Source organism: Echinops telfairi, unplaced genomic scaffold, assembly GCF_000313985.2.
Source record: "Echinops telfairi isolate 266 unplaced genomic scaffold, ASM31398v2 ScPeMD7_7468;HRSCAF=8506_0, whole genome shotgun sequence".
In the NCBI taxonomy this organism is placed as follows: domain Eukaryota; kingdom Metazoa; phylum Chordata; class Mammalia; order Afrosoricida; family Tenrecidae; genus Echinops; species Echinops telfairi.
In genome coordinates, this window is record NW_022111369.1 from 29,310,739 (window position 1) to 29,326,773 (window position 16,035).

The 16,035-nt window shown below is 42.8% G+C and overlaps 1 protein-coding gene across 4 annotated transcripts in view; it reads left to right on the forward strand.

The window, feature by feature from the left end:
• Nucleotides 1–16,035, forward strand: part of FAM13A (family with sequence similarity 13 member A) — a 302,687-nt gene that overhangs the window by 172,501 nt on the left and 114,151 nt on the right. For 2 of the 4 annotated variants that reach the window (XM_045284115.1, XM_045284116.1), the window contains exon 1: nucleotides 13,353–13,579. The exons of 1 other annotated variant lie outside the window; for it this stretch is intronic. In XM_045284115.1, coding sequence (XP_045140050.1) covers nucleotides 13,551–13,579 — 29 coding nt within the window. In that variant the 5' untranslated portion in view covers nucleotides 13,353–13,550. Of the gene's footprint in view, nucleotides 1–13,351; nucleotides 13,580–16,035 lie in introns of those variants that run through there. One more of the 4 variants, XM_045284114.1, reaches the window with a different exon arrangement.

The following is a 16,035-nucleotide window of genomic DNA, read 5'->3' on the forward strand; positions in this document are numbered from 1 at the left end:
CCTGGCCTGCAGGGAACTTGATGCCCTTTCTTCTACCCACCTTTAGCTCCAGGCCCTACCTCAGATCCTATAGCTGCCCTTTCTCTCATGCCCACAGTTACCATAGACCGCATTTTCCCCCCAGGAAGATCTTGATTTCAGATACTGTTGTCAAGGGCAGATCATATGTCAAATTTTTATCTCGAAACTTCCTTTAAAATGTATCACGAGCTCCCGTGTAGCACTTTGGGGTTTGCATCAGTTCTATAAGTAGTTCTGTAAAAAGATCTTCAGATCTGAAAGATGACCTTGAAGGAAGAAACAATGATTCTGAGACAGCTATTCATTTCACAAATATTTGTTGAGGAATGAGTTATACAACATTACATATTTCGTTGACAGGCGGAGATTAAAAAAACAAAACAGGTCTCCTGATCATTTCACGGTGATTTCCTGCCTGCCTTCCACCTGGTGTTACAGCACCCTTTCCTGTGCGTCTCTTTCTCTCTCACAGGAGTCTCCTGTGAGCTCCTGCAGGAGACGGTCTTCCTTTCTCTGCATCCACATCAGTACCTACAAGGTGGGTGCTTAGATGCTGCCGCCATCGTTCCCTGGTTGTTACTCTCGTAGCATTCTGTGTCCCCAGGTTGGATTTAAATCGTACGCTCAGACCTCTCTTCATCTCCGTGATGCGCACGTCTCACAGGCTGAGGTCTGACCATAAAAAACAACCAGGTGTCAGTATTTGCCCTGGCCTCAAACCAAACTCACTGCCGTCGCCGCGTCAGTTCCAACTCATAGCAGCCCTGTAGGCTGTCACTTTTTATGGGAGTAGAAAGCCTCATCTGTCTCCCAGGGAGCAGCTGCTGGCTTTGAGCTGCTGACCTTGAAGGTAGTAATCTGACCAATGTTAGCCTACCTCTCATCCTGTCCACTTTTACAGATGTCGTAGAAGTGAGGACTGCTATTATAAACCCCCCGCCCTCCCCCTGCCCGTGTTCTGTCTCATCTTCCCAGTGGCACTCTGATTCGGAGGCCGAATTCCTATTAGTAAGCTCTAGATAAATAAATTGCTTATTTATATAAGAGAAACTCTGTGTTGCTTATTTATAGAGGAGATACCCATTGTTTTGTGAAGCTCTTAACCTCTGGGTGCAACTCTCTGCCCTTGTGGCCAAAAACATTTCCCTTGTGACATTTGCCAAACAAGGAACATTTCATGTTTTAGGAACAATAATAACATTTCATAAGATTCAAGCTTTCAGCACTATTAACTTTACCCAATGCCCTTCAAAGTATCTAATCTATTAACTCCTGCAATTAAATATGACTTTCTTCATTTCTGAAGTCCAGCCAGCAACAAAAAGTAGTCATAACTATCCTGTGTTTGTACTTCATAAAAGGCACTCCAATTACTTCCTGAACATGTGTTTGTTCCCATAGTATTTCACGCTCAGCTCTGTGGGCCAAGTTTCAGAATTGAAAACCAGCTAATGAAGCAGAGATTAAATTTGGATATTTAGCTACAAGGTTTATCACCACATTGTGTATTAATGTGATTTGAAAATTTACCAACATTTATAGCTGTGCTACTAACTGTGCAGAATTCACTGCAATCGCTCTCATCAGAGCAGAGGAGAGACTGCCTGCCTTGTAAGATGGACAGTGGGGAGCCTGGCCACACAGCTCCCCAAGGGAGTTACGATTTTTTTAGTCGTTCCCACTTTCTGACCTTCATAGCAAATATTTGTATAAGAAGAGATATGAAAAGGACTTCAAGGTCCCAGACTTGACGGGGTAAAGAAAAGGGAAAAAAATCTAAGCCTATCTCTGTAGATATTTCCTTATCATTTCATAAGCATCCACACCCATGATAATGAATCCCAAGGTCTTCTTAGACAAATTGTTTCCTATAAGCTGAATATCTGCTAAAATATTTTCCAGTATTTAAGTTCAGTCTCTTTTTCTTCTAATAGCTTGAAATAAACGCTCTTCATGCTTTGATTATCAAAGAGCAAATACTTTTCTACTCAGCCACAAAAATCTTCCCCTCAATCTATTTGCCATAGCGACTTATATTTTGATATTTTGCTGGGATTAGTACTTCAGGTAATTAAAAAACATTTTTCTGTTTATTCACAGTATAAATAGTAGACGAAAGCAGGTGGATAACACAAAGCAATGCACTGTCATATGTTCAGATCATTTCCCCTGGAAGGTAGATCACTAGCGTCTATCTGGACTTCCATGGGCTTAGCTAGATTTATTTTAGTAAATCTTAATGACCACAGCCTGTGTGCTGTACACTACACTCACTAGGATCAGTAGGGGTTGGACTGCACTCATTCCTCTGGACCAAGGAGAGTCAGGGAGAACTAAGACATGGTCTCTGCTCTCTAGGGTCCCACAGCCTACTGAGTGAGACAAATTTATACGTGAGTCACAATAATGCATAAGAAATAAGTGGAGGTTTAAAAGTGCTGCAAAAGAGGTGCTATGAAAGCAGAGAAAACATCATTGGGTACCCCAAGGTACTCTGTTAGGGCTAAGAGGCTGGTATATTTTCTCCCTGATTACTCTGTAATAAGCACGGCTATTTATAGCACATGCAAATATATTTGTATAAAATGTCATCTGCCAAACCTATGGAAGAGGTCTTTAAAAAGCTCCTGGAGGGGGAGTGGGGGAAAAAGGAAAATGAGCTGATTCCGGGAACCCAAGAGGCAAGCGAATTTTGGGAATGATGAGGGCAACAAATGTACAGATGTGCTTTACACAATTGATCTATGTATTGTGATGAATTTTATGAGCCCCAATAAATTGATTTTAAAAATAAATAAATAAAGAGTGCATGGTTTAATATCAGGGGAAAAAAAAAAAAAGCTCCTGGAAAAATTCCATTATGTTTTCATTCCATTTTGCATGAACTTTTTGAAGCCCCACCACATTCCTGTTATGAATGCCTCTTTCTCCTGCTTGTCTGGCCATGTGCCCGCCTGTAAATTACTATTTACGACTGTTGTTAATCAGGATTGTGTGCATACTAGTGTTTATCTTTGTTTTCTGGAGCTTTTGTGCACCTCTACGTGCCTTCCTTTACATTAGTGGTGTTGAACTGATCATCCTCTTATTCTGTTCTCAGGGTCAGTGTGAATATCATCTTCTCACTGGGAGATTTGTAGAAATCCTGTCACCTGGAAATAATTTCTCCCTCTTCTTTTTCCTTAGCACATTTCTTATATTTCATCGCTGATCACGGCTCTTCTTGGAATATATGATCAGTGGTCTCTGTGCTGTTTTCTCTGCTTTCATGTTGGTTCCCTGTTTGAATAGATTCTTTTTTTTTTTAGATGCTTGCTGAATGCCCACTCTGTGTGTGCTCTTCCACATGCTAGACTCCAACAGTGCACAAGACAGACAAACTCCCTCTCTTCAAGGGACTTACTTTCTGATCATGGAAAAATTAGGCAACACATGAGTAAATCTTTAAATATAAATAGATAAAATCCCGATATTAATTAAAGACGTGAAGAAGAGTAAAGCAGGGACATGCAAAAATACGGACACTAGCATGCCGATACACTTTTGTGGTCATTGTATTATATATTTTGTCTTCCTGAAAAAAGCAAGGACCCTATTAGTTGATGGTTCACTTTGGTGTCTCTGGGTAGTACAAATTGTTGAGGGCTGGGCCAACTGAAAGGTTCATGGTTCAAACCCACTCACAGGCACCTTGGAAGACAGGGCTGGTGACTAGCTGCCGAAAGGTTACTACTTTAGAAGCCCAGTAGACTGGTGCTACTCTGCTCGTGTGGTGTCGCGATGCGTCGTAATCAGCTCAACAGCAGCCAACAGCGATGCTTTCACTCATTTAGGAAACTAAAATCCCTGGATTGGAGATCAGAAAGAGAAGCACAGGAAAAACAAAGAAAACTGAGTTTTGCCTTGATGGGTAGGTTGAAAGGAGCCCTGGTGGCGCCATGGGTAGGTAGGTGTTGGGTCACTGACCACAATGTGGGAGGTTCAAAGCGCCAGCTGCTTCATGGAAGAAAGAGGAGGCCGTCTGCTCCTGCCCAGATTTATAGTCACATGATTTTCTTCACTCTTCTTTCCTCCAGACAGGGAGAGAGCAATATATGTACCTCAACTGCTCACGAGGTCATAAGACCCTAGTCACTACTCGCTAGAGTAGAATATAGAACAGCATCTTGGTGAACTCTGTTATTCCACTTGACTTTGGTGTCCCCTGAGACTATGGTCTTGATCCTGCAGGCCCCAGCAACTGATTCCTGAAAGGTGTCTGTTTCTATCTAAGGAACTTTCGTAGCTTTTCTCCCTGGGTGCTCCACCACATTTGTGGATATATTTGCAGCAGAGGTAAAGACACAGATACAGATCTCCCTCAGAACTGTGGGAGTGGGAGGGGGGGGGTGGGCGGGGCGGGGAAGGCTGCCACTCTCCCTTCTACCCTTGGTCAGCCTCTCTCTGTTCGTGGATTACCATAGGGCAAGGCTGTGTATATAACATTACTTGTCTCTGTTGCCTTTAGCTTTACAAACTTCTCAGTGTCTCCCCTGCCTCTGTCATTTTTTGCCAACCTCCCAGCCAGCAATTGAAATTTCTTTTCGAGCACCTCTTCTCACTAACATGCAATGAGAAAAATGTCACATTGTGAATTTTAATAGTGCGCATTATACATGGATTTCACAAGAAGATACATAGACACAGTTAGTTAAGACAACAAGTGTCATGCTCTGAGAAGCTGAATTAGAAGTGAATTTTTGAAAGATATGGTCCATTAAAACTCACAAGGAAGGCTGGAACTTGGAGACACTACGACTGTGAAATTTTTTGTAATGTGATGTGATCTATTCTTGGTAATACAGCTCATCGCCACTTCCTCTTGATTTCCTTTTAAAATATATTTTCATTCGTTCATTGGATCGGTTCAAAGCAAAGCATGCCTTTTTGGGTTCAGTTAATTTACCAACCAGCATCTATACACCAAGAGGTTTTATGCTAGTGTTCAATATTTCATGTCTTAGAAATGTGGGGAGCTCATTTTATGTCTTGTGGACATAGAATCGGCCAATGGGTTAGGGTTACCATATCATCCTGAGCAGTTTTGACATCTCTCTAAGGAGCCCCTGCTGAAGCCTGCTTCTCCTCCACTAGGAAATATCATTGAAAAGGGTGAAAGGTCACTGGGACAATTTAAGGCAGCTGATCTCAGGTGTGGCAGCAGCTGTTATGTGAGACATGACTTATTTTATGAGAACAGAAACACTATTATTTGGGATCCCAAGGGAGAGTTGGAGAAAGCAATGCCCAGGGAGTCCCATTCCAGGAAAATGTGCTTGAGCACTTATTTATTGGCAGCAAGCACTAACTGAGATTCCATCTGGCAAAAATATGGAGTTTTCCCTGTCCCAGAAAGTTGGGGAACAATTATGTAAGTCATCCCAGGGAATTTATTTTTAACCACAGTTTGTATAGATATCGAAGTCACTCATTTCTTACAACAAAGTCACTTTAAAAAAAAGAAAACAGAGGCGGCTTCTTCCTAAATTTCTAGGTAACCGAGCTACTTCCTGAGTGATACTTACCTTGCCTTTTGGTTTGAAATTATTCCTCTGTCTTTCGGGTGGATATTTTGAATCTCACTTTCTACGTTGGAAATATTGGGCCCAGCTAGGGAAGTCAAGGCCCTCGGTGGAGTAAAGAATCCTCACCATCAGTGCCTTGCTTCGGTGACCAGCATTCCCCTCCACCACTTGCTAGCAGTTCCACGAGGTTTAAGAATTTAAAGACATTAACACTACCAACCAGTAGGAGTCCGGGAGCCCTAGTCAGATAGGCTGAAATGAAATAAATCTTTAGCTGTTTTAAAAACGATGTGTCTTCAACAAGAATTAAATAAGCATGTATTTGAGGGAAAATTTATATAATTTCTGCTCCATCTGATTTCTTTTTTCAGCAATCTTCCAATACCACTAGCTGAATCTAATAACTGAAGGAGGAAATATGTGATTCTGTTAAATTTATTATCTTTTATTTTGGTCCAAAAGGAGGCTACAGATGTACATGTTGTGTAAGAAAGGTCCAATAAAAATGGCTCCCCTAACTAGAAAATTCCTTCTTCCTATTAGCATAAAGCTGCTTTGAGAATATTTTCATTTGTTCATTTTGGGGTTATGGCCTAAAATAGATCTTTTAAATGATTTTACAGTTATTCCTTGAGGTAAGCAATACCTCTTTTCCTTTCTAGAAAAGCAAACCACACCTATCACTCAAACCAAACACTGCCATCGAGTCAATTTCCGACTCTTGGCGACCTCATCGGACGGGGTAGAACTGCCACTGTGGTTTCCAAGACTGTATCTCTTTACAGGAATAAAAAGCCACGTCTCTTAACCACTCTCCTAATACTAGAGTATATTAATTTATTCATGAGAGGGATATAATTAACAAAATTTAAAACTTCTTTTTCCATCCTTTTTTCTTTCAATCTTCATCTTTCCCTCAAAACCTTACTCCAATCACTTCCTTCTTCCTACTGCAACTGGCGCCCCTACCAGATTCCTGATGCGTTCATGGATCTAGATGAGAGGGTTTCAAAAAATGCATGGAAAAATCCCATTATCTGTTATCTCCATTTCTTCAGGAGTTTGGGGTTGTTGTTGTTTTTTTACATTCTGCTTGTGTGTGTGTGGTGCGTGTACTTACCTAAGTTTAAGCTTCAGATAAGAAGATAAGATTCTTTATTTTTTGTAGTCAGCCAGTCGGTTATGCTCTGTGTGACAGTTGGTCACAGCCCATTGTGTAATACTTGTTTTGTTTTCAAGGGCTATTCCAGGGTGGGAAATCTTAGATTTCCACATCCAGTTGCTGACTTCAGTTCAGCCCTTTACCAGCTGGGTACTGAAGCTAATTAACGTCTTCATTTCCATATCGATCAAAATGAGCACAGCAGAGATTCTCTATGAGCGCTAGTAACCTTGCACATATCAATCACTCCCTTTGCTTCTCTCTCTCTGTAGTCTTCTGTTTAATATTTTGTTGTTGCTTCGACAACTGATGTTATTGTCATGTGGCAAACACTGACATGTATTAGTACTCTAAGCCACATTCAGCCAGGTCCAATCAGAATGCTCCTTAGAGGCACGGATGGAGAAACTTCATCTCATCTACTGGGGGCATGTCCAGAGGGACTGCTTCCTGGAGAAGGACACGCCTGGCGAAGTAGTAGGCAGTGAAGAAGAGGAAGACCTCCCACCAGGTGGACTGACGCGTGGCTGCATCGATGGACTCAAACAGAGGAACAACTGTGAGGACGGTGCAGGACGGGGCAGGCTTTCCTTCTGTTGTGCGGGTGGTGGGGGTGTCATGATGAGTCAGAGCCGACCCGAGGGCACCGAATGACAACAACAACTTAGCTTATCAGAGGCTGGTTTACTCAAGATCCCGAGCAGCAGTATTAGACTATGTAAGTCAAATCTGTCCCCCACCCCAAGCTTGGCTTCATGACTGTGGAGAATGAGTGTCCGATGTAGTCATTGCCATTTATAAATATGATGTGAGCAACCTGTGGCAGGCAGTATCCCTAGTGCATTTTACAAGGATTGATTCAAAATACAGGGAAGAAAACCAGAGAACTACCTTCTTACCAATCCTTTAAAACAGAAATTAGTTGTAAAGTAATTTACCATCTTAGGAAATCTATTAAGCGTACCTGAAAACAAAGTGGATATGGCCAAGAAATATTCTTGGTCCTCTCATTGTTTTTAATTGATGTTGAAATTAAAACAAATGCAGCCACCTCGTTTTTGCTGCTCTTGCTAGCACAAGGGCAGCACACTTCTTACTAAACACTTGTAAACTGCTGACGACGTCATGCAAGGACATTAGATGTTTATGAGCCAGCTAAGGGGTGGGGGTGGGGGTGGGGGAGAAACAGACAACCAAAGGGAAAATGGATGATTTTGAACACTTAAGAGTTTCCAGAAGTTTGGGATGGGATCTCACTTTTTGCATCTCTGTGACTGCCCACCAATACATCCATCCATTAAATCAGTTATTGATTGGCATTATTCCTTATTTGAAGCCAGGCTGCAGAGTCACCTGGTTTAGCTTACACGTGGCACTACAATGGTAAATGTGAAAAAGTAGGCAGAAATATTCCTTGGAAAATTCTAATCTGATCAAAGGAGCTAGGCTTCAGACTCTTTAGAAAAGTAATTGGTTTATGTATTGTCTGTTCTTTGTAAGGGGTTCAGGAACAAGACAATTCTTGTCCTAGAAAATGTATGTTCCAATAGAGAGATGATGTACAAAGTCAAATAATAGTATAATTGTGGGGGGGGGCGGGTAAATATCATAAGAAATACAGAGATCCGTAAGAGATCTTGTCCATCCTGCCTATCACTTACTAAGTATGGGTTGAATTTTGCCAGGAAGGACTGGATTGGGAGAACAGTCCAGACAGAGGGAACAACATGAACAAATGTTTGGAATAGAAAACATCAAAGCAGATTTGAAAGTAATGGCCAGCGACGTCTGGTTTTCCTTAGAAGATGTAAACAGCTGAACTGGGAAGGCAAAGTGAAATTAATCTTTGGAGAACCTTAACTGGGTTGAGTCAACCTGGTTTTTTTGTTGTCTGCTTTTTGTTTCTTTTTCTGTTTTGTACTGCATTGAATCGTTCTAATATGTTGAGGTTTATTCAACCCAGTGCCCAAAGGAACAAAGCACTTCCCAAGCCCCTGCTGGCCCCAGGGCCAGCGGGAGATCAGACTTAGGGGATCCATAAGGCTTGTGCTGACTGATGGAGTACTGCCTGGGCTGATTAAGACCTAAGCCGTACCAATGAGTCCGACCCTTTCTCCTTGAAGAGGAAGACGTTGAAAGAATTGAGAGTTGCCATCTTCTTGACCTTCTGGCATCAACCAGGAGGCCAAGTAAGGAGTGCCTTTGAGTAGTTCAGGTTTGCGGCCCTAGAGAAGATGTGCTCTGTAGGGTTTGCATGGGCTGTCTACTGCCCGATGTCCTTGTCCCAGATGCCCCTTGTCTGGAAGCTCTGCTTAAACCTATCCAGTATCATCTTAGCAGCGTGCACCCTTCCATTGACAGACAGTGGGTGGCTGCAATTGAGGAATGTGGGCCAGGAATCAAACCCAGGCTTCACACGAAGGGTGAGAAACCCTTCAGGGAACCACCACTACCCTCTATGTAAGAGGTAGTTAGAGCTAGTGAGGTTTTTGAGCTGAGGACTGAGTGGCCAAATCATCATTGCAGTAAGAGAGTCACTGTAAGAGTGCAGTGTGCACTGGGGAGAGGGTACGTGGAGGCAGAAAGATCATTTGAAAGCTGATTGTGATCGTGCCGACGACTAAGGAGGGCTGGTTAAAGAGACCAGGCAGGGCAGTCAACAGATTCAGTTAAGACTCGCAGAGAAGAGGAAGGAATAGGACGTGACTCATGTTTTGAATCTGATTCATAAAGAATAATAACATCATTAGCAAGAGAAGCCAAGAGGAGAATGACATGAGATTTTCAACATGTTGATTAAGATGGTAATACTAATAATTATAGGGCACTTATTATGGTCAAACCTGTGAAAGAACCTGGGAAGAGGGAAACCTGTCAGACAAGGAAAACTCACAGCGTTTTCAAGAGAAGGAGTGACCCGAAAGCCGTTAACACGATGGAGGAAAACTTGTGGGAGCCTGGGAAGCAAGGCAGTCCCATCGAGTTTCGCTGTCCTTCTGGCTGTACAGGCTGGATCTCATCTATTCCTCAGAGCCGGCTCAGGGTGTTTAAACAACCTGCCCCAGCTACAGTCTCCTGCCAGTGGTGGAGCCAGGAGCCAGTTCTCCCGGGGCGTAATTCCAGAGCCCAATAAATTAAGCCCTAATGGAAAGTAATGAGTTGGCCTCAACTCGAAGGCAGTGAGTTTTCTGGTTTAATGGAAAGCTTGTATACAATGGGGGTGAGTGGGATGGATGCAGTAAGAGGAACCCCTGCAAATGACATGAAAGGGGGTTGTGTGCGATCAGGAAGGAGGCTTGGAGGACTCCCTGGAAAGACCGGAGCACACCCCAGACTGAGAAGATTGAAGGTGTGTACCCGTTTCTGAAAGGTTAGAGTGGGAGGGAACTAAGAAGAGGTATTTAGATCTGACAGCCCAGAGAGCACTGATGGCCTTCAGAAGCGGCGATGAGGTCAAAAGTCTCTTGGCAGAAGGTGGAGTAAGTAACTTAGGAGCCTGAGGAAGGAGCCCGGGGTAGCCTTTGGGGAAGTTTGTCACCGGGAAAGAGGAGGGAAATAGCTGTGCGGTGCCTGCAGGTAGGACTTTTGAATAATGTTCTTTTTGTTTTTTTTAAGACTTGGGAGTGCTGAAATCAAGTGCCTGCCTTGAAGGTCGACTTAGCAAGTAGAGCGAGACAGAGCCAACATGTAGGAGAGAGCTAACATTTCTGAGAAGAAGCAGGAGATGATGAGCTCAGATACAAAGAGAGTAGACCTGAGTCAGCCCAGGGGGCCCTACCCTTTATGCTAGAGTAGGAAGAAGTCAAAATAATTGGAGGTTGAAGGATTAAATCTTGACCTTTTGTATAAATTAGGAGGCAGTATTGTTAGTGTCTATGAAAAGTCCCGGTTTGTGCCACTGGAGAGGATTTATAACACTTGCTACGGGTGTTCAGGGAAAAGTCATTTGAAGGTAACTAAAAATGTTGCCACACCAGCACTGCAGTTCAGGCTGAGGTTAAATAGCACACATTTTTAGTGCAAGTAGTTGCCAGGGCTATGTGACAGTCTTTTGCAATATTCAGCAGCCTGGTGGTGGAGAAACAAGCTGGCAGGAATTATACAGGGTAAAGAATCAGTTGCTGCTATTGAACCATTTTAGAAATAACGAATTGCTGAGGAAAATTAGGAATCCACCTTTTACATAGGACATGTGTGCTCTGTGTGCAGGTGTTCGACTTCAGCAAAACAGATGGGACACTAACTGAAAGTGTGCGGGCATTTGGGCTGTGACCCAGGAGTACTTGTGAGCGATGTACAGAGACAGGTTCACCTGGAAGGAAATGTAGTCCAAGAAGAGAAGACTACATTTTGAGAAGTTAGAACCTGCAAAGTCATTCAATGCTGTTCCTGGAATGGTATTCCTGGCTCCCAGGCTGTAAGGAACAGATGCCCAAAAGTTAGCCAGCAGAGCAGAAACAGTGTTCAAATGACCAAGGATTCTGGCAGTGGGAAGAGGAGAGAGGAAGGACTACAACCGAGGTGCAAATTTATAAACAATAGCCAAGTAATATCCAGAAAATAGGTCACGAAGGAGGGCATGTTATAAATAATAGAGGCTTAAAAACCCGTGGAATCAATGACTTACGGTGGGAAGAGATTTCTAAAAAGTAACTGTTAACCTTTTAAAATTATTAACCTTATCAGTATGTAATATGGCACATTAAAGGGATATTTATTCATCAAGAAATATTTATCAGGAAATATAGATTAAATCAGGTGTTAAAATATGGATGTTTATACTAATCTGCTTTTATCTCTATTGTGCATTGAATGTAAATTAGGGTTCAATTTAATGTATTTTTGTAATACTGAGTCAATTATTGTTGATCACTTTCTTTTATGTCTGCTTTAGTCACACAGTGTGACATGTCCATGAAATTCAGAAAAGATAAAGCATTACACCTGCCAATTGAATCTTAACTATCTTTAAATATATTGGTATCTTACAGTAACTTTTAAAAACTCATATAGAACAGGGCCAGCACTATACTTTCTGGAAAAGGAATGAGAAATCTGGAATACAGTTTCCATGAACTTTCCATGAGAATTTGAATAAATTATTTACTTTTTCTAATATGAGGTGTACCCGGTAAGATAAATATAGCATATAATGTGTAATCTATGGATTACTATTATAAGCAATTTTCTAACTCACACAGTTATTTAAAATATTAAGCAAAGTCTAAAGGCTTTTTCAAAAACAAAGATTTATGCCAATATCTAGAGCTAAGTTATGGTTATTGGGACATCAAATTAGCATCGCATGAATCTAGATTGATAATGTTGGTTTCAATAACTTTTTTTGCTTATATCAACTCTTGGTCGATTTTAGTTATTGATAGTCTGCCATAAGTTTCATGATGGCGAATCCGTTTTCAAAAATACAATAGGGGATTTAGTCAGGCATTTAAATGACAGGCAGGTATGACCTAGGGAAGCAGAAGCCTCACGATGGGACTTGCTATTTTAAATTCAGAATTAGGAATGTATGGTAAATTCAGAGTGATGAGTGGGCTGTAAAATCACTGGGGGTGGGGGGACATACAGAGAGGAGTTTACAAACCCCCACCATCTCCCAGCCTCTGATCACCGCACGGGGCTGTGCTGTAGCTCTGCCCCTGGGATGATGGGAAAGAAATCTTGTTTAAATGTATTTCCACTTATTGTTCTTGCAGTGTAAGGCATATATGGATTAGCAATCATGTTCCTGAAAATGTCACAGTAGCATTCTATCATTCAGCCGAAAAATGTAAGGGAAAACTGAATAAGTAATGGGCATTCAGCTTTTGATTTTGGTCTGTAAAATAAATTAACGAACGAGAAACCACAAATTCTTTTGACCTTCTTAAAGGAAAATGACGATCAGCACATTCAATTTAGAAGAATCCAATGCAGAAATAATCAGTTAGCAGAGCTTCCAGGAGAGTCGGAACGGGAAATCCTTTGGGACTTGAGCAGTCGGAGGGCTCCGGTCGTTCGTCCTCAGAAGTGGGAGCGACGTGCCTTGGGTGATGTCACCAGGGATTTGGAGCCACCGCCGTGTAAACAAACATCAGCAGGAAATCAATGTGGGTAGGGCAAGGGTCAAAAAGCATGCCTTCCTTCTAGAAAAGGATCGCGTCTTCCAAGGCTAGTCTGTTTTGTTTTGTTTTCTGGGGGACGGGGGAAGGACAGAATTTCCTTCTTGACTTCTGGCCATAGAAACCTTTTGCGTCCCAGGCACTGTCTTTCCTTGGCAAACGGATTACCCTGCTGGCAGCCTCCCCACTGCTGAAAAGTGAGGGGCTCTCCACTCTTGGGGCGATTATTGGTTGCTTTCCTCAGACTGACAAGCCTCTCCACGGAACTGCTGAGAGTCAAGTTTCCAGTTTCCAAAACTAGGCAAAGCCCACTGAGGAGCCTGAGCCTGGAGCAGGAGGAGGAGCAGAGAGGAGGGGGAGGAGGGGGAGGAGGAGGAGGAGGAGCGCCTTCAGGACTGAGCAGCTGCTCCTCTGATTGGCTGGGTGTTCAGCTGCTTCCCTGGAACAAAAGGTCAAAGTGGACTGCAGTGTAAATGTGGAGAGACAGCCCATAAAATAGCATGGCTTCGAGAAGTTGGAGACTAAACGTCCAGTGCACCGGCTAACTGCAGAGCAAGTCGCTTCTCAGCCAGCGGTGAGGTGCAGCCTCCTGGCTCAGCCCGGGGCGCGAAGACGTCCACTCCCCATTTGTCTTGGGAGCGACAGTCCCTGGGAGGTTCTTGTGTATATTTGCATCCAGGAATGGCGTGTGAAATCATGCCTCTGCAAAGGTAGTGTGCGTTCCTGTTTTGCTTCTTTTCTTTCTGCTCTTTTATTATTATTATTATTATTATTATTATTATTATTATTATCGGAATAGTAGAAAGCCACATGGTGTTGCCAATAATTGGCATCTTTTAGTAATATGCTGCAGAGGGTGTAGAGTCCGTTCATGGAATGCTCTTCCTTGGAAGGAAGGAAGAAAGAAAGAAAGAAAAAACACCATACACTGTACTGCGCTGGTCTGTTACTGACATTTGTGCTCAACTCCTGACCTTTTTGTTTTTCAACTTGATTCTGGTGTTCCGTTCTATCCTTTCTGGAATGAGAGCGAATATGGGACAATCCTTATGAGATCCAAAGAAAAACATAGCGGCAGAATACATCCAGCAGGATTATAATCAGATGGTCAGAATCCTAACCAGGCTGCAACGGTGTGGGGAGCTCTGAGCTCATTTTGAGGACTACTGATAGTTGTGGGATCCTGTGAAATGCATCCTCAGAGCCTTCTCTTTCGCACGTCAGACCCAGGCAAGAGTTCTCTGCTACTATGTCCATGCCAATAAGTAGGAATCGATGTTAAGGGTAATCTTTCCCATGGATACATTCGCGAGAGATTGATGGCACAGAGGGTCGTTTTGTTTTTTGTTTTTCCTGCTTTTACTCGTTGGTAACTGTGTGATCGATTTGTGCTGCGAGTGGTTGGGGGCAGGGTAGTAGGAGTACCAAAGCAGAGAGAGAGAAGTATGTTTAGAGGAAGGTATTCACCCCCAAAAGAATGGTCCAAGCCTGTTGGTGAACTAATGAATTAACGCACCCCTGGAATGTGAAAGTTGGAAGTCCCTCGACAGTCACTGAGTCCACTCAGTTTCCGAGGGGAAACTGGCATAGAAGTAGTTTGAGACTGACCAAAGGCACATTTTGTGATTTTTAAACTCCCTCTCCGAAACCAAGTTCTCGTATTTCAACTTCCACTGCTGAACAGGCGGAGCATTTAGTTCCATGTAAATGCTACATTGAAGAAAACAGTACATCGGGTTTTATTCTTTTTTAAATTGTTGTAAAATAAATCAAAAATCGAGTATGGTTTCATCATTCACAAGGTTGAAAATCTCAAAGGGGGGAAAAAACCAAACTAGTTTCACTTGAAACAATAATATCACCCATATTTTGATGAATGTTCTTATTTTAAGATCGACAATGGGCTGAAAACCAGTCATTGATTTACAATGTAGCACACAGAGACTGACGGTGCGACAGGCCGGTGTCAGTTTTATTTCACTGAGCTGACAGCTGTGCTCCAGTGGGAACGTGAAGAGGGTGACCCATGCACTGTGCTTCTAAAGCTCAGTAATGCAATGGAGCAGAAAGCGACTTCCCCGTAGATCTGCACCTTGGCTGGGCTAACTCGGTAAGATGATGCGGCTGCTCAAAGCTTGTGAGAGACTTTCTCTAGTGTCCACTGCTTGGAGCCTGATTTGCTTACCAGCATTAACGTTTAGGGCTCCCCACCACCCCATATATTACCATTCGTGCTGAAGGGTTTTCACAATCTGATTCTAGATAAGAGTATTAGCTATTACTCTATTCTGTCTGAGCTAGTTTAATAACGATGGAGAAGAAAGTAGGTCTCAATGTTGCTGAAACATGTTTTAGGAAGTTAAACTGATGCAAAAAAAAGTTTTTTAATCAGCTTACTTCTCTCCCAAACTATTTTATATTGTTAGTCCTTACTAATAAGCCTAGGCAAGAGGAAGCATTTGAATTTGACCTTGAAGATGCTGAGTTAATACTTTGTTTCTTGAGCACACCGCCCTTAACATCACATTCGGGTGCATCCACTGCCACAATATCCCCCAGGCGTCCCAAAGTTTAATTCGAGGGGTTTCCCTGCAATCTCCAGAACTGTTCTTATCTCTGATTATAACCCTTTCCCCCCCACAAAGGAATCAGGATTGTTTGTCTTACTCCTTCAGGGGCCCTTGTGAATGTGAGTGCCCACTCGGAAATCCTCCCTGCTCCCGTATGAAAGTGTTTCTTCAAATACTGACTCAGTATCAAATACTGACTCAGTATCGTTGGCTAAGGATTTCCATTACTCTCGTGGCAAGGATGAGCAGTGCTAACCACCCCCACCAGTCTACTGTGGAGACCTGCCTAAAGCTGGCAGGAATGCTTTGCTCTATTCTGCTTAGGAGCCCTAAGGGACTAGGAGGCATCTGGGTGGCACGGTGATGAAACTTTTGGCTGCTAACCAAACATGTTGGGGCTTCAAACCCACCCAGTGGCCCTGCAGGAGAAAGAGCTCATGGTGTAAGAAAAAGGTCACATAAAGATGACAACCAAGAAAACCCTATGGGGCAGACCTATGCTGCCCCACGGGTTCACTGAGAATCCACTGGATGCCGCCCAATTGCAACAGGGCTAGGGATGGAATGAATGCGGAAAAGAATGGCTTGAAATATCA